At 35.2% G+C, this 22,499-nt stretch overlaps 3 protein-coding genes across 11 annotated transcripts in view; 1 reads left to right on the plus strand and 2 right to left on the minus strand.

Moving 5' to 3' along the window:
- LOC135142684 (AP-3 complex subunit delta-1) overlaps nt 1–798 on the minus strand; it is a 38,275-nt gene extending 37,477 nt beyond the window's left edge. The window contains exons 1-5 of one of the 2 annotated variants that reach the window (XM_064074436.1): nt 706–798; nt 549–651; nt 400–495; nt 222–350; nt 35–175 (exon numbers count right to left, since the gene is read on the minus strand). In XM_064074436.1, the coding sequence (XP_063930506.1) occupies nt 35–175; nt 222–350; nt 400–495; nt 549–644 (462 nt within the window). In that variant the 5' untranslated portion in view covers nt 645–651; nt 706–798. Of the gene's footprint in view, nt 1–34; nt 176–221; nt 351–399; nt 496–548; nt 664–705 lie in introns of both variants that reach the window. The other variant, XM_064074437.1, reaches the window with a different exon arrangement.
- Nucleotides 799–860: 62 nt separating this feature from the next.
- On the plus strand, nt 861–1,430 carry L(3)neo43 (lethal (3) neo43). The gene is made up of 2 exons (XM_064074438.1): nt 861–951; nt 1,008–1,430. The coding sequence occupies exon 2, from the start codon at nt 1,076–1,078 to the stop codon at nt 1,376–1,378; it is 303 nt and encodes a 100-aa protein (XP_063930508.1). The 5' UTR covers nt 861–951; nt 1,008–1,075; the 3' UTR covers nt 1,379–1,430.
- Nucleotides 1,431–7,386: 5,956 nt separating this feature from the next.
- On the minus strand, nt 7,387–21,708 carry LOC135142590 (osmotic avoidance abnormal protein 3). 8 transcript variants are annotated; one of them, XM_064074322.1, is made up of 9 exons: nt 21,622–21,708; nt 20,825–21,060; nt 9,509–10,174; nt 8,576–9,462; nt 8,426–8,526; nt 8,093–8,127; nt 7,894–8,020; nt 7,726–7,848; nt 7,387–7,672 (listed from the first exon to the last, which is right to left on the minus strand). In XM_064074322.1, exons 2-9 carry the CDS (start codon nt 21,044–21,046, stop codon nt 7,566–7,568), a joined length of 2,268 nt encoding a protein of 755 aa, XP_063930392.1. In that variant the 5' UTR covers nt 21,047–21,060; nt 21,622–21,708; the 3' UTR covers nt 7,387–7,565. The 8 variants fall into 8 exon arrangements, with proteins under 8 accessions (XP_063930392.1, XP_063930391.1, XP_063930390.1 ...); XM_064074321.1 differs by lacking the exon at nt 8,093–8,127 and adding an exon at nt 8,288–8,373; XM_064074320.1 differs by having other exon boundaries at nt 7,726–7,830; nt 7,894–8,127.
- Nucleotides 21,709–22,499: the final 791 nt, after the last annotated feature.

A 22,499-nucleotide genomic window follows, 5' to 3' on the forward strand; every position in this document is an offset into this window, starting at 1 on the left:
TGAAAAACTCGCAAATGGGTCACGCAAATCGTACCAAAGTTAAAATGTCATTCGATAAATCTCTTGCTAAGTCCATACTAATGTAACAACTTAAAGACGTCAAGGCCAAACCAGCTTCATACTGATTTTGAGAGTTCAATTCCTTCCTAATCATATTAGTGGTCAACATTAGCAACTACAATATTTGTTTTAATTGAAATTAACCCAAATTTGTAACTCACCTCGGAATCACAATGAAATGATTGACTAGCAGCTAAATAACCTATCCTTTTTAACGTAAACTTACTCGAGCTCATCACTTCAATTATATTGAACCCAGCCCACGAAATATCATACCCTAACATTTGCAACTAAAACAACTTAGATGAAATAATCTCACAAAAAACAAATCCGCCTTACATAAGTTAATTTAGCTATCGCGTTGCTCTTAACCGAAAGATTGTCCTGACGAAGCTCCTGCTTGATATCTTCCATACATTGCGAGATATATTTGGCCTGAAAATTGCCGATTTAGCACCTTACAATACATAACCTCAAACTTTCTCCACCTCATTTTCCTTGTTATTACGTATCCCACGGACTAGATCCGTCAGGTTTTTATCGAACATACGTTCTATATTACCTTTGACCTTCTTTAAAGCCATTGTGGGGCTGAAAAGGTCGCTATTTTAATTAAAAACTCTCCGCTCTCACCGAAAGTCTTACAAGTTTCAAAACTTCCAGCTGGTGTGATTATTCGATCCAAACGATTCAACTTTTGTTTCTTTCATATCACAGTGTTTTTATCAGGGGGAACGCTAGCATTTTTTAAAGAAATAATGTTTTGTGTACTTATCGCAGCCACGTTACTGATGACAGAAAAATTGACAAGTATGACAGCTGACAGGTAGCAGCGGCGGCTCGTTGAGAGGGTCGTGGGTGATTTTGTGACGATTTTCACGGCTTGTGCAGGCAAAGACGAGTGTTTCAGTGATGATTTAGTCTAATTTTGAAGAAAATAATTTCAGGTTTGTCACACAGTATTTAGGTTGAGTGATTGAAGTTCCGCATGCCGCGGTGACATAACCTCAAAATCATGGCAAGTTTAGGTGAAAAAATTAACCGAATTCTTAATCGGAGGTCGGTGAAGTATGGTTTGCCCTTCCTTTTGGTTGTGCTCGGTGGTTCTTTTGGTCTGCGAGAGTTTACACATCTTAGATATCAGTTTTCGAGAGTCTCGCAGGTGAGACCTGAGGAACTCAAAAAAGTGGGTGTTGAAATGAAGAAACCGGGTGAAGTAACACTAGAGGGTGAATATGAGAAGATTAAGAAGATAGATATTGATAATTGGGAGCAGGTGCGAGGACCCAGGCCTTGGGAAGAGGAAACGAGCGAGTAGTTATTTAAATATTTTATTAGTCAGTTTTGTTTAATAAAAAAATAATTGAAAACTGTATTGTTTTGCTTGTTTATGTGACAGATATACCTACCTTGTTTCCCTGTTGTAAATGCCATTAAACTTTTTTTTTAATTAACTTAAAAGAAAACTTATAATATGTAATCTCGTTCTCAGACTTGCTGAACACTCAGATTGATTTGTTCCAAGGTCCTCGGCCTCAACCCTTCTATGGGATGCTTGCAAATTTCTTACCATGTTTCACGATAAGTTTTCAATCGAATTTAAATCCGGAGATCTTGCCGGTCTTACCGTGTAAATCGCAAAACGCTAATCAAAATTCGTCTGTTCATCCCACCAACAATGAAATGACGTCATCCCCAAGTTTAGCAGTAGTAAATATGATTTAAATTTAACTCCTCTATTTGTGGTTTACGAATCCGTCTTGAGTTTATACCTTAGACATCCAAATGTTTGGGAAAAAATCAAAATTGCATAACATTTTGCAATTTAACTTTGAAACTGCAAAATCGAATGCTTTAAAATCTTGCAAACGTTTTAAGCTTATCTCAGTTTTTGGATTTTTCAATTTTTTATTATTCAGTTTTTCGGTTTTTCATTTCTTGGATTTTCAATTTTTCGATATTGCAGTGTTGTGATTTTGTAATTTTTCGATTCTTTAATTTCTCGATTCGGTGTTCCAGTTTTAAGATCTGTTCAAGTTTTCGATTCTTCAATGTTTTCCATTTTTAAATTTTCTATTTCTCAATTAATCGCTCTTTTGATTTTAGATTTTTCGATTTCTCCAATGTTACGGCTTTTCGATTTTTAGATTTGCCGTTTCCTGATTTTCCGCTTTTTAGGTTTTTCAGTTTTACAATGCTCCAATTTTTCGATTTTTTAAATTTTCGTTTTTTCGATTTCTCGGTTTTTCAGTTTTTCAATGTTTTAAATCTGGAATCTTCTTCAATTGAAAAACTGAAACATCGAGAAATCGAAACATCAAAAGGTCGAATAATCAAAAATTCAAAAAATCGAAAAATTAAAAAAAAATAAATGAAAATGATTTCAAAAATTGGAAATTAAAAAACATGGATAAATTGAAAGATCGATACATCGAAATCTTGATAAATCAAGAATTCGAAAAATTGAAAAATCAGAAAATTGAAAACTCGCAAAATTGAAAAACCGAAAATCTAAAACCGAGAAGTCAAAAAATCGATTGATCGAGAAATGAAAAAGCTGAAAAATCTAAAACTGAAACATTCGAAAATCAAATCGAAATATAGAACTGAAAAATGGAAAAATCAAAAGAACGAAAATTTGTAAAATCACTATTTGAATTTCTCGGTTTTGTCCACGTTTCGAGCTTTTCGATTTCTCAATTAATCGATGTTTTAATTTCTCGTTTTTTTGACATTACGACTTTTCGATTTTTTTAATTTTCCATTTCTCGATTTTTTTTTATTTTTCAGTTTTTCGTTGCTTTAGTTTTTGATTTTTCAATTGTTCGATATTCAAATTTTCGATTTATCGAGTTTTGGATTTCGAGATGTTTCGATATTTCAGTTTTCGGATTTTTCAATTTATGGATTCCTCAATTGAAAAACTGAAACATCGAGAAATCGAAACATCAAAAGATCGAATAGTCAACAATTCAAAATATCGAAAAATTAAATGAAAATAATTTCAAAAATTGGAAAACTACAAAATTGAAAAACCAAAAAATCGAAAGCATAGAAGTCAAAATATCGAATGGTCGAGAAATCAAAAAATTAAATATCGAAGAACTGAAAAATCGAACAATCAAAAAATCTTCAATTTTTGGAAATTAAGAAATTAAAATATTGAAAAATCTAAGAACCGAAAATTTGTAAAATCACTATTTGAATTTTTCGGTTCGAACTTTTCGATTTTTCAATTAATAGATTTTTTGAGGTTACGACTTTTCATTTTTTTTCTCATTTCTCGATTTCTTGAGTTTTCAATGTATCAATTTCTGGATTTTTCGATTTCTCGTTTTTTTTTTATTTTCAGTTTTCGATTTTTTCAGTTTTTTGATTTTTCATTTTTTCGATATTCAAATTTTCAATTTCGAGATTTTTCGATGTCTCACTTTTCGAATTTTTCAATTTATGGATTCCTCAATTGAAAAACTCAAACATCGGGAAATCGAAACATCAAAAGATCGAGAAATTGAAAAGTCGAGAAGTCCAAAAATCTAAAAGTTTAAAGTCGAAAAATTTTATGAATTTTTGATTAAAAAAAAATGAAAAACTGAAAAATTTTAAATTAAAAAATCGATAAATGAAGAAATCGAACAATTGGTCAATCGAAAGATCGAAACCCTTGTGGCGGCACAATAATAGGTTGGTAAGCGAAAAAAGATAAGCCGTTCTGGAGTCTAGTGGTCAGGGCACTCGCCCGGCAAGCGGGAAACGTGTGGTTCGATTCCCACAGGGGCAGCAACATTTTTCTTCGCTTACCTTCACATTGAAATCACGATAAATCTAGAATTCGAAAAATTGAAAAATCAAAAAATTTAAAGACAAAAAATTGAAAAACCGACACATCTAAAACCTAGAAGTCGAAAAAGCGAAAGGTCTAAAAATAAACATCAAAAAACTGAAAAATCTAAAATTTATATTTTTGAAAGTGAAGTAGAAATATCGAAGAACTGAAAAATCGAAAAACCTAGAATTTTCAAAATTGAGAAATTAAAGTATCGAAAAATTGAAAACCCGAAAATTTGTAAAATCGCTATTTCGATTTCTCTGCTTTGTTGATTTTTAGCGTTTTCGGGCTTTTCGATTTCTCAATTAAACGACTTTTCAATTTTTCGATTTCTGGATTTTTTGACTTTTAGATTTCTTTTAAATTAAAAAAAAATTGAGAAAACAAGAATTCGAAAAAATAAAAAATCAATAAAACTGAAGTCTTGAAAAATAAAAAATCTAATATTTTCAAAATTCAGAGATTAAAATATCGAAAAATTATCGATAAGTCGAGAATTCGAAAAATTGAAAAATAAGAAAACTGAACAATTGAAAAATAAAAAAATTTTAAAATTTAAAAACGAAAAATTCAGAAACCCACACATCTAAAACCGAGAACTCGAAAAATCGAGAAATATACATACATCAAAAAACTGAAAAATCTAAAATTTAAATATTCGAAAATGAAACAGAAATATCGAAGCACTGATAAAAAAATCGAGAAATTTAAAAATCTTAGAATTTTTGAAATTGAGAAATTAAAATATCGAAATATTGAAAATCCGAAAATTTGTAAAATTCCTATTTCGATTTCTCTGTTTTGTCGATTTTTAGACTTTTCGGTCTTTTCGATTTCTCAATTAATCGTTTTTTTGGTTTTTCGATTTCTCGATTTTTTGACGTTACGACTGTCCGATTTCGTGATTTTCCGATTTCCCGAGTTTTCAATATGTTGATTTATGGATTTATCCATTTCATGTTTTTTTTTTCAGTTTTTCATTGCTTCAGTTTTTGATTTTTTCAGTTATTTGATTTTTCAATATTCAAATTTTCGATTTATCGATTTCTCGATTTTTCGATTTATGGATTCATCAACTGAAAAACTGAAACATCGAAAAATCGAAACATCAAAAGATCGAGAAATCGAAAAGTCCAAAAATAAAAAAATTGAAAAATCGAAATAGTCCAAAATCGAAAAATCTAAAAGTTTTAAGGCGAAAAATTTCAGGAATTTTTGGTTAAAAAAATTTAAAAATTTACAATTAAAAAATCGATAAATCGTTAAATCGAAAAATTGAACAATTGAGAGATCGAAACACTGAAATAACGATAACTAAATTGAGAATTCGAAAAATTGAAAAATCAAAAACCTGAGCATTTGAAAAATTAAAAAATTAAAAATAAAAACGAAAAATTCAAAAACCGACACATCTAAAACCGAGAACTCGAAAAAGCGAAAGATCTTAGAAATAAACATTAAAAAACTGAAACATCTAAAACCAAAAATTCGAAAATCAAATCGAAATACCGAATAACTGAACAATCGAAAAATCAAAAAATCTAAAATCTTCAAAATTGAAGAACCGGAAATTTGTAAAATCCCTATTTGAATTTGTCGGTTTTGTCCACGTTTCGAGCTTTTCGATTTCGCAATTAATCAATTTTTTGATTTCTCGGTTATTTGACCTTACGACTTTTGGATTATTTTTTATTTTTCAATTTTTCGATTTTTTTAATTTTCGTTTTTTCGATTTCTAGATTTGTCAGTTTTTCGATGTTTTAAATTTGGAATCTTTCAATTTACGGATTCTTCAGTTGAAAAACTGAAACATCGAGAAATCGAAACATCAAAAGATCGAATAGTCAAACATTGGAAAAATCGAAAAATTAAAAAAATTTAAATGAAAATGAATTCAAAAATTGGAAATTAAAAAAATCGAAAAATTGAAAAATCCAGAAATTGAACAATCGGAAGATCGATACATCGAAATCTTGATAAATCGAAAATTCGAGAAATTGAAAAATCCGAAAACTTAGTTTTTTGATTTCTCGGTTTTTAGTTTTTTTGACTTTTCGGGTTTCCGATTTTTCAATTTTTCTATCTTTAAATTTTTTGGTTTTTTGATTTCTCAATTTTTCAGTTTTTCGGTTCTTGAATTTTTCAAAATTTTACCTTTTCAATGTTTTAAAAATCTTTTCTTCGATATTTCTCTGTTTGCAATTTTTAAGATTTTTAAATTTTTGATTTTTCAGTTTTTTCATTTCTTGAATCTCGGCTTTTCGATTTTTAAACTGATCTTAACCACTGATCCATTTTGAGAGAAAGAACTTTAAAAATTGTCATCAGTTAAATTAACATCATCGTGGACTCGAACAGGAGAGGGGTTTTATATTTAGGTATTTTGTATCACATTTACGTGTTAATGTCCGTGAATTTGAACATTTATTCTCGAATTACTTCGCTCCTGAGCAAGACGTTTCCGAAACCATCTTATTTTGATTTTAACCGTATTTAATATGTGCCTGTTGTGCTTATTTCATATGTGCTTAATTTTATGTGAAATGGGGATTCCGTCCACGATGTAATCTTGATGAACTCATTTTAACATACGCAAGAACTTGAATTAATACATAATTTAACATCATGAAAATTCTTTGTACTTTAAAATAGGTACTTTATAGAATAAAACGTAATTAATTATTGCTTGCTTCTTGCCTGATAATTGTAGAACTCTTTCAGTTATCGTTGTAAGTTCTATAGATTAAGAGCCGATTTACGAAAGCTCAGCTAAATATTTCAGTGCGATTAAATTTTAAATGAGACATACAGTACCACGTGACCGACTCTACACCAATCACATGTCGCTAAACCCCTCATTAAATAAGCGATTAACCTAATCTCAATTAAAACACTTTATAATCTGGCCCTTTGAGCTAAAATTTTTAGCTGAAATAAATGCACAAAATCGCGTGACGAAAGTGGAACACACGATTTTTCTCTCATGTCTTTTTCTCTAAAAGATTATTATTAGTAGTATCTAGTCATGGGTCCACGTGAAACGCGTAGTTTGATTTTAGCTGGGTGTTTTGCGAAAACGGGATGTAGTGTATAATATGCGGCAGGTTTTTGGAGTATGGAAATGTATTGTAGTGTGTTTACCGGTGACCGTCACAAAATTGCCCCTCGGTAACTTATTTTTAACGAAGGTGATGGATTGATGGTGTATTATTAAGGAAAACAATAAATCACACTAAACCTAAACATTAAACTAGGTTAAAAAATCGGTGGGTGTTATACCTACTTAATTGTGTTACCACGCTAGATTATCAAACCACAAGTTGCTTACGTAAAATTAATGATTTTATTCTCTTATTAAAACAGATGGAACAACAACCATTACCCTGAAACAAACAATTAATAATTCAAGTATATAAACCAAGGTTTCCGATAATGTATTTTATTTTCATAAAAATACATAATAAAATATTTTCAAAATCTCAAACATATCACACAAATTGGGTATTGGTCATTTGATATAGAAACATACACTCTGTAACATCATATATCACAACAGAATTTCAAAATTGGTGTAAACTTCCATAGCTGTCAACAATTCACAAACCAATAACATTTGAGTCGGTCAAACTGTTAAACATATCAAACTACCTATAATTACAATTTATTTAATTGTATGTTACAAAATATCTAAGCTGTTTAGTCTTTGGTTTCTGCTACGATGTCTATCGATGTTTGGCAACGCTTCCAGACGAAGAGGTTTTCTCGAATTCCCGTCTGACGATCCTAAAAAAACCGCTTTCAGTCACTTTGGAATCTCAAAAAGCGTTAACTCTAACCATTCAACCACAAGTTATTGAAGCTGCCGCTCAAATTAGGTGGTCTCCCGGGACGACCTCCCTCGTGGTCGTCGGTCGCTTTCGGCTTGCTCCGCCTGGCGAAATCTGTAAACGTCATATGCCCTGGATCTGAGTTAGCACATCTACTCTACTCTCCACACATTTTACCTCTCCAGGTGTTGAAAACTCGATTGGCATCTAGCCGCGACGACTGACTTAACAGTTCCGCCGCCCTCTTCGTCGTCGGGGTAAAGTAGCTCCCTATAATATCCTCTTCCTCGGACTTTTCCAGTTTCTGGAGACAAATCCAGCAATTACCATCACCCACATTTTCCCCCTCTCCGCTAATCTCTACCCCTAGCCTTACCTCGGTCACCACTGGCGACATTCGACTACTTTGTCCTAGTGCGGCATGCACAGAAAGGGGCGTGCTTTAATAGAAAAAAAAGGAGTGGTAACGGGCTCCGGATTGGCTAATCGAACGAAAGTGACGCCCATCCCCCCACCAACAAACGCAAAGAAGCCAATGCCAACTAAAGAAAACAAAGACAATTTTGATCACCTTCTCCAAAAAATCGTTATCGTACGCCTCGTCGTCGAACGATTCTTGTAATCTAGCCGGAGCCGTTTGTATGTCATGTAAGCGACCTAAACACATCCGTTATGACGCGACACGTCTGCATGACGTCATGGAGCTTACCTGCGGGGGGGAGTTTGGTGCGGGGGGTGATGAGTTCCGGGAGCTTGTACTTCTGGGCGTCCTCCTGCCACACTGCTTGCTCTTTGACGACCTCCAAATCGCTATTACAACATTATATACAATTCTGGTACTACTCAACTTCAAACCTACCTGTAGTTGCACTCTTTTTTTAAAGTACCAGCGATTTTGTCGCAAATCTGTGACAAGAGTTTGATGTTTTGGTCTTGCTTTCTTATAGTTTCGAGATAGTCTTGACGTTCGGTTTCAAATTCGCTCTGTATGTCTGAGATTTCCTTTTCGAGGGTTTTGACTTTGTGGCGATATCTTCGTAGTGCTTCAGTCTTGAGGTTGAGCTCGTGACTGATGTCTTTGTATTGGTTGTGGAGGATCTCGCGGTCTTCGTTCATGTCGATTTTGGCTAACAGATGAGCAATAACGCTGGCGCGTTTTTCGGCGGCCAGTTTCTTCCGTTTTCGCCTCTCGGAGAGTTCTTGGTCGTTGGCTTTCTCACCTCCGATCATCGATTTCTTCAGTGCTTCGATCCGACTGAGGATTTCTTCTTTGCTGCAAAGCTCCTTCTGCTTTTTGTCTTGGATCTCGCTGTTCAGTTTTTGGATGTTCTCTTCGTACTCTTCCTTGATTAGTTGGATTTGTTTAAGGACGTTTTCTTTTTCGTTCTTTTCGTTCTGGTGGAGGTTCTTCAACTTTTCCATCTCTTGTTGGTACTCGTGGATTAGGCGGTCGCGTTTTGCGTCTAAGTCGGTATTGTCTTGAACCACTTCCTTTTGTTCGTCCTCGTCGAACGAAACATCTTCGATTTTGAGTTGTTGGTTACCTAGAAGTTTCTTCAGTCGTTCGATTTCTTCTTGGTATTGACGCAAAATCGTGTCTTTGGGGTCTTCATTGACTCGTGGTTTGTTGTGGATGTTTTTGGCTCGGTTGGCGTACCTGAGGGTCGACAAGGTTTCAACGTAGTCTCTACTCGACGGACTTACACAAGCTATCATCAAAGTCCTCGTGTTACCTCCTAAAGAATCCTGAAACATAACATTAGCTTGATTTTACTAAACCCGGACAACAAACCTGTAGCAGCCTAGTTAATTTAGAATCCCTATAAGGTATATGTTTGGCTTTTCCATCCACCAAAGCCGAAATGACGTTCCCCAAAGCACTCAAAGACAAATTAATCTTCGTGGCTTCTTTCAACCGATCACCCGTTGCCCCAGTTTTGGCCTGCCTCTCCGACCCTGCCAAGTCCACCAAATTCAACTTCCCTTTCTTCAAACTCTCATTATTGTTAATGTTCGTAATTTGCTCTATACTTATCGTGAAGATACTGTGCGACCTCGAACTATTCTGGTTCATTAAGGTCGCCCCAATTATTCGATTTTTCGACCCTAAGTTGAGAAAGTGCTCGCATTCGGCTGCGTTATGTACAGGGTGCGTGGTCAACCCGGGCACTGTGACCCCTTCCGTCGGACTCTCCTTCAGGTTGATGTTTGAGGTAACTTTGTCGCTCGGCACTAACAAGTCTCGGATTTGCTCGTTGTAGATCTCTAGGTAACTGATGAGGGCTAGGTACTTGACACCAGTGGTTACAGCGATGGCTTCAAAGACGTGCTCGAAGGCCCGGGAGATGACGCCTTTTTCGGGGTTATCTCCGGTCTTGCAGCCCTCCATCGTGTGCGATTTGCCGCAGCCGGTTTGGCCATAGACGAAGATGGTGGCGTTGTAGCCCTCCAGGACACTCTGAAAACGAAGCAATATGAGCCAGAATTCTAGGACCTGGAGAACAGTTTGAATGGTTCTTATCGATAGACAAGCGGGATACCAAAATTTTGCGAGTTAAGATAGAATTTGTGTTTAACACACCAAAGGGTTTAAAGGTTAAGAAAAGAAACACATTGGAAAACCACGTGTGTTTTCCTAATAACAATATAATCAATCAATAAAGTCTCAACACGGCCACACTTATCGTGACGTCACCGTTTAGATGTCCTTAGCAGCCAAACTAATTGTTTAATTCCATGTTGTCCTGTTTATTTACGCCTTTATGAGCTAAATCGAAGTGGTTCGAGAACCAATGGATAGAATTAAGTCTCACGCTATGTTTTTATTGTTAGCAGTTGTTTGTATTTGTTCTATCAACACGATATCTCTGAAATTGTCTAGTCAATTTGGTCTATATTTGTAGCGTGTGTAATTTCATTGTTATCGAGGGTTTAGAATCTGTGTAGTTGCACTGGGACAAAGTAAATATTTTTTTGGTTTTATTAACATTTCTTTCCAATATTTGTTATCCTCTGTGTCTATAAAATATGAAAAATTTCAACAGATTATTATTTCAGTTGGTATTAACCAAATTTTGTTTGAAATTGGTAGACCTGTCACCCCACTTTACTCCTTCTTGTCAAAATTGACATGTTTGATAGTGAGATTTATCTTAAATTAGAATTTGTTATTGGTTATTGTTAAAATTTGACAGTTTTTTGAGCTCCTAAGAGTGACGGTGCCAACCATTTGGATCAGGTTCGACAACACCAGCGCAAGAAAAATTTCTCAGAATTGATTCAATCTGTTACCAACCTAAACAGTATTTTCTGATTTGAGAAAAATAAAAAAAAACATTTAACAACGTAGGCAACCAGCTCTCGTGTTCTATAACCTTTAGCGAATTAGTGAATGTCACTCCTTAAGTTGGTAGTTAAAAAATTTCTAAGAAGGCGTAACTATTGTAAGATCAGTTAATTAATGATTTTCTAATCTGAAATGTGTCAAACTTTCATTATTCCATCCACACTGTAATTTGTTTTTATTCTGGTTCATATTGACAGTTCGTGTTAAGATTTTCAACAGTTCGTGGTTTTAATACAACGTAATCATGTAAGTGTGCATGTAAAGCACGTGACAGGAAATTCACTTCTTCACCCTTTTTTGTAATCACGACATATTTAAAGTTCTGAATGTTTTTACGTAAGCTTACGTCATCGGAGCTTCATAATTTCTCATTCGAGATTTATTATAATAGTTCATTTACGGCATCTGAACTAATCTCAAGCATTTTGAGAGAAAGGACCTTGAAGATTATCATCACTTAAATTAATATCAAAACATGTACATTTTTGTGGTTTGAAACTGTCGATAAAGTGGGACATAACGAAAATTTGTTTCTCTTGCAGATTCAATCATTCTTTTAACCATTATCATGTGGTGGCCAGAATTGAATTAAAATTTCGCGCTGAAAAAACAACGGTGCGAAATCGCATTTGAATAATTCAAGAAAATTGTTAAACTTAGGCAACCATGTGCAAGTTTAGTGCTTTTTGGGCAGTTGGTAGCTCTCCTAGGGAATTTCTGTTGAGAAGGTTTGTAGAAGTTGATTATTTGGTGGCGGTAAGTTAGCTAGGTCAAGTCCGTGGGTGTGGTAGTTAGAAAACAGGGAAAGCCTTTGTTTAACGGAAATTAATCGTACCGACGTCGACGCCACAGTTTCCTCAACACGCGTAGCTAATTCTTGCGGTTTTTCCAAGCTGAAATATGCAAATTTTCGACCGACGCTAACACGTGGTGTAAATTTGTTTTATTGTTTGTAAATGCATAGGATTTTAATCGTTAACTGGTTCTAACACAATTGAACAGTCAGGATTTTGTTTAGATATAGTACTTGCTAGGAGATTTCACGAAATTCACTTAGTAAGGACTCATGTTTTGTTTATTAATTATAAATTAGGTTTCTGAATCATTATACTTAAGTGTTACATTATGACACTTGTAAAAAGGGCCGTGAAACTGCGGTAGAATTCAAAATATCGTGAACTGAGATACGAGTGGATTAAATTTTCCCCTTAGGCAGTTATCATTGTTATCATCATCACATCACCCAGACATTTTTCTCATGACGTTGGAAACTATATCACCGAGACGCATATTTCTCGCGACGCAGGATGCATTTTTTGTTTATTTATCATATGTTTGCTTGGGATAAGCTGAAGACAGTTCACGATATAAACTTTCAAAGTCAATCATTTAACATAATGTAAATTCTTTTGATAAAATGTGGCATAATTTAACATCAGGTAAATTCTTTGTTCTGGCACCGGCCATGTTGAAAGAGTAATTTCAAATCGAGCACATGTTTGAACCGTAAAATCTCGTTGAACAAATTAACAACATTGTGGGTCATGTGGAACGTGCATTCTGTTCCTTTGATTTATACCATTATTTACACAGCGCCACAGGATTAATCACATTTCTGGAAGACATATTTTTGACGCATTTTTTTGAACGACGCATTCGTCCGACACCAACCTCCAGATTGCCTGCTGGGTTTTTTTGTTGTAAAAGTGAATAACTTCACTTTTAAAAATTAACCAATAACTCCAATTGACATAAAGTATTAACCTCATGTAATTTTGTTAGCTTTGCAATTTTTCACCTCATGCAATTTTTCTCTATCTCACAATTTTAGCCTCAGTAATTTTCTTTGCTGTAGAACCTCACGTAATTTTTTGTCTGCACAAGTTTTACTTCGTACCAGATCTTTTTTTGTTTTTATAAATCTTTGCTAGTTTTTTTCATGTAAATATTTTGTTGATTAATGCTTCCATCATATAATGGAATATAATAATATAATATGCTGTTTCAAATTTCACGAGAGTGTATGACGAATTTAAATATTGTTTATTGCACTTTTGAAACTTTAACACTTGTACAGTTATCGTTTAATATCACATTTATAGAAAGTGAGCATTCAAATAGAATTGAGGTAAATCACACAGAAATACGTGGCGGAAGCGGAGTGCGCGGTTCCTTGTCGACCTGGCGGTCGCGTTATCTGCACAAAGGATGCAGACCTAGAATAGAAGTCAGGGGAGGTCGGGATGACGTGACGCTGTCGGTTTCTCCCCATAGCCGGGACCCGACCACCAGTTTGCGACCGTAACGGCCTGCTTGTACGGCATATTCGTAATAGAGGAGTGCTGTGCGGCAGTGCTTGCGATAGAATAAGAATCACCGTCGTGGGGGGAGAACAGCCACAACCAGGGGCCCCAAACTCCGCTTGTGCCAATTTTTGAATTTTTTAATTTTTCTTGGGCTTTCAATTTTTTTTTCATATGTCAATTTAAGGCGGAATGTTTGGGTTATTACAATATGGCAGGAAATTCACTTATTCTTTTTTTATGACAATATATCTAAAGTTCTAGATGATAAACGTCATACGCACTTCATAAATTCTCACTTGAGATTTATAATAGTTCACTGACTGCATTTACACTAATCTTACACATTTTGAGAGAAAGGACCTTGAAGATTATCATCAGTTAAATTAATATCACAGCTTGAATTTCAATATTTATTCCCTAATTATTACTTTTGCCGTATTTATTATGTACCATTTTGTGTTTATTGCGTAGGTATGTGCTTTGTTTGATGCGAAGTGGATATTCTCTGCGTCCATGATGTAAAATCAATGAACTCATTTTGATGTAATCATTGGCTTGAATTAAGGCATAATTTAACATGATGTAAGTTCTTGTGGTTTGAAACTCTTGATACAGTGGGAGACAACAAAGATTTGTTTCCCTTGCAGTTCCAATCATTCTTTTAACTATTATTAGAACTTCGAGAGTACAAATTTCAGATTAATATGGTCATCGGTATAAAAGGGATGTTGACGCGAATAGTTCTCTGATTCATTCTCAGTTTAGTATGAGTCGAACTTCTTTTAGTCAACAGTAATAAAATGAAGGAGTTGAAATTCATCGGTCAATGCAACAATGTTAGTAGGGAGCATTTTAGCGCAAGTTAGCCAGCCATTTTTTATTCCATTCAGATTGGGTACCTACTTTTGCATGGCATGCGCTTGCTTTTTGACGTAGTAGTCCACGGGAAAGTGGATGATGCGGTCAGTTGTGTAGCAATTTTTACACCGCTGGTGAATCTCTCACGACAACGTAACGCTGAAAACTAAGGAGACCTCGATCGCCTTGCTCAGAGCGATCGATCCCGTAACAGTGATCTATGATTTGGACTGCCAATACAGATTTTGGTTTAGTTCATACTTAATTTTTGAATACTGGAGAAGTTTTTTGTAGCTGGCCTCGAAATTTGTTCTCTCCAAAATGGGGGAATAAATAATAACCTGATCACAGGTTAAGACCAAATTCTGAATTATTCGCGGGTTTCAAATGTTGCTTGTATTTAGCAGGATGTTTGGGTTATCAATAATATGCACAATCCGCTTTCACAACACAATATAGGTCTTCAATTTTCTGAACCATTTACCATCTCGATTTTTGATATTTTCGCGATTTTGCGCCACTGGGTTTTAGAGCTGCAAATAATAATCAATTTTGGGAAAATACCATTGCCAACTTCGATGCTATGACTTTTGTAGGAAACAACCAAAGTATCGAGAGACTATTAATTAATGTTTGTGATTTTTTTGTTAGAATGACAACATATTTAAAATTTTTGTAATAGCATACCTGATCTCAAATTGAAATTCTTTTCACGGGTTTTTTTTGCCTCTTCATATCAAAATTTACAACTGTGAACAGACATGCTAACATTCCTACCAATAATTCAGAATTGCCAACCCAAAAATTTGTTTCAGTCGCTAATTACTATTTAGTCAACCAGTTTTTTATGTTGTTCTAAGTAGTCCGGTTTAGAGATGGAGGGCGACTGGTGGTGGGAGCAGGATTAAAATTTCTATGAAAAAAATGTCTTAGAACAAACATCTCCAAAAAGTAATGGTTAGAAAATACAAGGACACAAGGAAGATCTGTTTAGAATGAAAATTTGTATGTGTGTATGATTGGTTGCATATACACATTTAATAAATATTTTGTTCAAAAACGATATTACAATACAAAAGTCGTCCGGTTGTCCTTGGATACGCATTGTACAAAACTGGTCTTTCGTATTAGACAGAACTTTCCTCTCTCTCGAAGTATAGTCCAATGAGTGATTGGAACAATTACTTTTAAAAAGTGATGCATTACAATTACTCATTATTGTGGGGTAACATGTTACATGCTTTATCAAAAATTGAAGAGCCGATTAATTTGGGCCTAATTTCATTCCACTCTGTGGTGATCGAATCTGAATCAAATTTTCGCGCTGAAATTTATTAACAGTGGCGCGAAATCACATTTGAATAATTTGAATTAAAAAAAAAATCAATCAAAAAAATTGTTAACCATAGGCAACCATGTACACGTTAACGCTTTTTGGGTAGTTGGTAGCTCGCTGGTAGATTTTAGTTAGAGGGTTGCTTCAGTGGCGTAACTACCGGGGTTTCATATGTTCGCCGGAACACGGGCTCGCTGCTTCAAAGGGTCCGGTCCGGTCACACGAACATTTTTTTTTATTAGATTTTTTATATTATTGCCCAAATTACATCCCGAAATAAAAAAAATCGAAAATGTGCGATAATCCTAAGATCGATGGTTCATTGCTATTTACAACTTTTTTGCTGCAAAAGGGTTGGACTTTTGGCGGCATATCAATATCATAGACTCAATAAACTCGAGTTTTAGCGACTGGCATCGGCGGTCGAAAATACAGCAGCATATGTTTCTAATAAACCTCTCACAGCGTCGCCATCCCATTGTGGCAAATTTAACACCCCATGTAGTAAATTATCAATCTTTACCCGACAAAAGTATGACTAATTTATGATGCAAGACAACAAAATACTTAAGTTTTGTCCTCAGATCTACAGTGAAACTTCATGCTGTAATAAGACGTGAAAAAAAAAAATCAGTTTCAGTTGTGTTTTATGAAAACTTTCGTATTTTCAAAACTATTTTAATTTTGTACTTGTGGTGCATTTTTGGAATAATAAAATAGAAAAAAAAACTGGACTGAGAAATGATTACAGAATGACCTACCTGCACTAGTTTCACTGACATTATCACAGCATGTTTCACTTTTTTTATAATACCTCTTTCGGTGGCTTCAGCGGAAAAATTTTTTAAGAAACACAATGCAGATTATCTTCACTGAATCTCTCAATTGGGAATCAAATTGCCAGAAGCTTAGATGTGTCAAATTTTGTATCAACTTGTGCCCATTGTAAAGCAAGAAGAAAACAATTTTGAGATAAAAAAAAAATGGGCATTTTTTATCTATACTTCTATACTTACTTATATTATAAAGTTGAAGAGTTGTTTGGTTGAACGCGCTAATCTCAGAAACTACTGGTTCGAATTCAAAAAATCTTTTTGTGTTGGATAGTCCATTTATCGAGAAAGGTTATAGGCTATATAACATCACGCTACAATCAATAGGAGCGGAGCAGCAATGAAAAACATCGGAAAAACGGCAAAATAATTCTTTCTTTGACAGCTTTCGTTACTGACGCTGTTTAAACGGTTAAAGTTACATAAAAATCATGTATGATGGAATTGTTCCCTTCTAAAAGTTCTAAAAAAAGTCCGCGCAGCATATGTCGATCTTTTAAGGTGATGATGAAATTTGTTCTAAAATAATCAAATATGAGATTCTGGCGTCACAGTGTTTGTAACCAAACTCCTTCGGCTTGACCGATTTTTATGAAATTTTTTATGTATATTCGGTAGGTCTAGTAAACTATTTTTTATACCCCTAAGTGATAAGGGTGGCCTAACATTTTTTATTTTTATTTTTTTAAGATGTGGCATCAAAAAATACATATAACCCTAAATTTTGACCCTTCTACCACCAACCCCCATTTTTTCATAACGATATGAGTATCTTCACTTTCATCCATAGATCCGCAATAGGGTTGCAAGATGGCTATTGAATGTAATCATTGTCGTACGATAAATTTTTATGTATAATTTATAATTTAATTTATTTATATTTATTTGTATTTATTTTAATTTAATTTTTTATTTAACTACCAAAATATCCACTAGAAATGCCAAAACAACGTTTGCCGGGTCGGCTAGTTTCTAATATGTATAATTGTATACCTATATTTTAACTATATGTTTTCAGGTAATTATTGCATTTTATTTTTTTAATTCAGCGTTTCAGGTAGAATGATTTTAATAAAACGTAAGCCCTAATTGCAATCTGCTCATAGTTTACTCATTATACTTGTGTTTTTAAATATTTTTATTTCGCTGTTCATTAGGGGCCCCACAGTGTTGTAGAACACAGGCCCGCAGTTTGATTGTTATGCCACTGGGTTGCTTGGTAGACAAGATGGCGGCTTGGTGAAAACGTCATTGTTGGTTTGAGTGAGAACATGGTGAAAAGACGCTGTAAATTAGCTAGGTTAAATTAGTTGGTTTGGTAGTTATTAAAAGGGAGGAAGCCTTTGTTTAACGAAAATTAATCGTAACGCCTGCGTCAGTTTTCCCCAACACCCGCAGCTAATTCTTGCGGCTTTCTAATCGGAAAATGTGAATTTTTGACGACGCCGACACGTGTAAATTTAATTCATTGTTTGTAAATTCACAGTTCATGTTAGGAGTTTAATCGTTAACTAGTTCTATCACAATTTAACAATCAGGAACTTGCTAAGATAAATACTTACTAGGAGATTTCATGAAATGCACTTCGTCAGGATAACACTCCTGGTTTACAAAGTTATGAATGAGGTTTCTGGATGCATATACTTAAGTGTTACATTATAACACTTCTTAATTTCTCACACAAGATCGCTAATAATTCATTAACGGCAGTTAAATCAATCTAACGTTGCCCCACTCTGGGAAAAGACCGTAAAAGTAAAAAGCGGAATTTATAATATCGTGGACTGATGGGGGATTAAAATAAATTCTTCCCTTAGGTAGTTATCATTGTTATTGTCATCGTTACCATCATTACATCACCGAGACCTATTCTCTCCCAACGTGGAAAATTACATCACCGAGGCATTTCCTCGCAACGTTAACAATTACATCACCGAGACGCTTTTTCTTCGCAACGATGGCCGGATATTTTTGTATTTATCTATTATGTGTTTTGTTTGGGGTAAACAGTTCGCGATAAACTCTCAAAGTTAATTGTTTGAAGTAACTAATCACTTGGATCAAGGCGTCATTTAACATAATGTAAACCCTTTGTTTGAATCGTTAATAAAGTGTGGCAAATATTAATTTCATGTAAATTTGTTAGCTCTGTAATTGTTCACGTCATACAATATTTTTCTATCTCACAATTTTAACCTCAGTAATTTTTATTTCACCCCAGATCCTTTGTTTTTTTATAAATTTGTGCTAGTTTTTGTTTTGTAAATATTTTGTTGATGAATGTTTCCATCATAAATGATCTGATGTCCAATCTTAATCTCAAATAAGAATTATTTGTTATTTAAAATTTCACAAAATTGTATGGCGAATTTAAATGTTGTTTATTGCTCTTTTTGAAACTTTTACACTTGGTCAGTTGTAGTTTAATATCAGAGTTATAAGAATTGAACATATAAATGGAATTGAGGTTAAATAACACACAACACGTGGCAGAAACGGAGGGCGCGGTTCCTAGTCGAGCTGGCGAGATTTATCGCGCCATCTGCCCTAAGGATGCAGGCTTTGCATAGAAGTCAGGGGAACGGTCTGGATGACGTGATGCTGTCAGCTTATTTATAGCCGTGACTTCCAACCACGAGTTTGCGACCGTAACGGCCTGGGTAGCGCGGTATGTCTTTTCGTTAGATAGAGGGGTGCTGGGCAGTAGTGCTTGCGATAGATAGAATCACCATCGCGGGGGAGAACAGCCACGACCGAGAGCCCCAAAGTCCGCTCGCGCTACAACGCCCCCTATGAGTATTTTTTCTTGTGCTCTAGAATGAAGTTGACATAGTTCGATCGCCACACTCTTATAGCACTCTGGTGCCGCTGCTGCTGCATAATTTTTTTACTAAAATTTTGTGCACTTGTTGACTGTTATAATTTTAAATTTGCCGCCACATGTCTGTAATAATTTATGTATTTGCATCCAATTACTTTAATTCAGATTTTGCTTTGTTTTTATTAAATTTGTGATTTTCAAATATTTGCATTGATTCAGTTCAATTTGATTTCATTTAAATTTCATCCAAAGTTCAATAATTTTTTTTTGTCAGTGGAGGAATAAATAATTTTGTGTCTTCCATAAATTTTGTGTTTTATTTAGCGATACTTTTCCAACCTTGAGGTTCACCATTTGCATCTGAACGCATCACGTCATTTTTCAAAAACACAACGTAGGGTTCCATTTTGTTAGACGATCACAGCCAATGTAAAAGTTTTAATTTTTGAATTTTTCGCGGTTTTCCAATTTTTTTTAAGTGTCAATTTAAGGCGGGATGTTTGGGTTACCACAAGTTTAGCTACAAATAAAAGTTCGATGCCAACTGCAACAAATTTTAAACGAAATTTGCATTGGTGGGAGATTTCAAAATATCTTATTGGCTACGTAAATATTAATCCACCGATAATAACCTGCGGACCCAAATCTTTTACTTTTTAATAAAAGGGATGTTCCTAAATACTTAGAAGGGGGATACAAGATAATGTAAACTTAAAAGTCTGTCTTTAATTGTCTCTTACTTGGGGTTGTGGCTTACAGATTAAATTTAGAAAACCTTAGAGGGTGGACACTCTAAAAAAAAATTATTGTCGGATTATGAGGAGTTTAAAAGGACGGACTCTATCGGTTACCTGTTACAGATTTGACTGGACCCGAAAAATGGCTAAAGTTTGTTTGACCACAAATTTTAAATATTCTGCCCCTGTTTACTCAATTATTTATTAAGATACTTTACTTCTGTAAGGCGCAATACAATTTCTACTAATGTACCTTTTTGAAAATTTAAAATTGATCCATAAATAGCGAAAACCAGATAATCTCATACTTATCACAATTTTAACGCGTTGTAGTTTTTTTTTTTGACAACAAAATTGAAAAAATGGAAAAGCAGTCTGGGTAGGGTTTTTTACGCTCATTTCAACGGTGTGAAGTTCATTACAATCGGACGTATACTTTTGGCAAAAATTTGGGCAGAAGTTTATATGTGTTTCCCTATGTGAATATACTCATAGACGGTAATGGTAGATTCATTTTTTTCTTTAAATATTTGCTTTTTTTTTAACATTTAAAGGCCTTATTCTAATGAGAATGAGAGAGCAAGAGTGTGAAGTAAGTCGCAAAAAACAAGAAAAATATAAAATTATTTCAAACAATGTATACTTTATTGACGTCATATATTCGAATCAGCTTATGCATACGTTAAACCCACCCCACCTTGAGTTCGGGTAGTTCGTTAGAAATAACCATAAAGAATTCATAAAACTTATGAAAAGTCAATGACTTTGCTAACGGTTAATTATAGACTGGAAGTCAGCACGATGTAAATACTGATGAGATTTTTTTTAAGTGACAATAATATGAATGTGCAAAAAAATCCAACCACCATACCTCAACCAGGGGGTAGCAAATATCGTTGTAGATGTTCTCCGTGTTCGAATCCTGGTCGTACGTGGAGTCGAACGTGAACTGCTTCGGAAACGAAGGGCCCTCCCCCGGATCCCACGTTTCGACAACGCAGTTCTTCATCTTCACCACACACTGGCAGTTCAAGTCCTGCTCCTTCTTGTTCATGGGCCGACATCTCACAATCACTTTCACGTTTTCGGCCATTGTTTCAAGTCATCCTGGAACCGTGCGTTATTGAGCGCGTTAGAGGCAATTTATAATCCGAGGGTCAACAATCCTAACATGCAAACGTCCATCTACAAATACCAATTCAACACTTAAATTTTCCAAGGGATGAAATATTGAGTGGATAATTCGACCGGAACCGACCAATCGAAGCATTATTAGCCCGTAATTCATCACTTTGACGTGCATATGACACTGCCTCGAACCGTATAATTTGCGGCGTATAATTTGGTCTTTCCACGTCCTATATGTAAATATTTTCGTTGGAATTGGAAGCATTAACGGTAATTGCCGACGTGCATTAAGTGCACGAGTCCGCAGAACTGGGGCAAGGTTACTCCACCCTCATCAGATAAGTAGACCCCTTGTGAATTATCGATTGACTTATTATTAAGTGAGTTGAACTTGAAAAGTGCGGTCACTAGGGGTAACATAAACTATCACAACAAATTCGTGTCGAACGCGTTCCAATAACACCATAAATCCGTGATAAAAGCGGCTTGCGGCGTTTGAAGGGGTGCGAAAATGGGTTGAGCTGAGAAAGTGGGACTTACTCCAGAGGTGCGTTAGAATTGTTGAAAAGGCAGTCGGTGGGTGGGTTTGAAGGCACACTTTTTACCCGCGACGTGCATGGTTGGCGGATGGAAGGGAACTGACCATCGGACATGCAAAAGCGTCGACCTGCGCTACTGGGGAATTCACAGGTGGACATGGTTGCGTGACCGTTGGGGATTCCAGAAAGCGGGGGAGTTGGGGCGAGGATAGGGCGATTCGCGGTGGATTCGTGGTACTTGGCGGATTAGGTCAGCGAGGGTTTTAGAATAATAAGTAATCGCGGTCTAGAATCTTAAGGAGAGGGTAGTTTAGTTTTTACTGCAATTCCTTGAAGTGGAAAATTGATATTTTTGAAGATATAAAAAATGGAGTTGGAACAGGTCTGGAATTCTTATTTGTAGATTATACGTACTATATAACTACAATAACAGGGTAATTGTTTTCGGAAACTAAGTAGGCAACCGAATATATTTTACAGCATGGATGTTTTCATCATTACTAAGGCTCGGATAATGTGCAACATGTATGTTTTTGCATATTCTGCTGATTTAACTACTTTTTGCATTTATGGCATATTTTAAAATTAGGTAAATAATACAGAAACACGTGGCGGAAGCGGAGTGCGCGGTTCCTTGTCGAGCACAAGAGACGCAGACCTAGAATAGAAGTCAGGGGAGCGGTCGGGATGATGTGACGCGTTTCTTGGTAATAGAGGGGTGCTGGGTGGCATGTGCTTGCCGATAGACTAGAATAACCGTTGTGGAGGGAGAGCAGCCACAACCAGGAGCTCCAAACTCCGCTCGTTCTACAACGTCCCCTATGAGTAATTCTGCTGTGCTCTAGACTGAAACTGATATAGTTCAATCGCCACACTCTT

This window comes from Zophobas morio, unplaced genomic scaffold (assembly GCF_036711695.1).
Source record: "Zophobas morio isolate AGI-343-1 ecotype UQ-CSIRO unplaced genomic scaffold, CSIRO_AGI_Zmor_V1 ptg000049l, whole genome shotgun sequence".
NCBI lineage: Eukaryota > Metazoa > Arthropoda > Insecta > Coleoptera > Tenebrionidae > Zophobas > Zophobas morio.

Coding starts and splice junctions, on each gene's coding strand:
- LOC135142590 (XM_064074319.1), bottom strand. CDS start 21,046: ATGGCCGAAAACGTGAAAGTGATTGTGAGATGTCGGCCCATGAACAAG. Junction 9,463..9,508: donor AATTAACTAGGCTGCTACAG/GTTTGTTGTCCG, acceptor GTTATGTTTCAG/GATTCTTTAGGAGGTAACAC. Junction 8,128..8,425: donor CACCAAACTCCCCCCCGCAG/GTAAGCTCCATG, acceptor ATGCCGCACTAG/GACAAAGTAGTCGAATGTCG.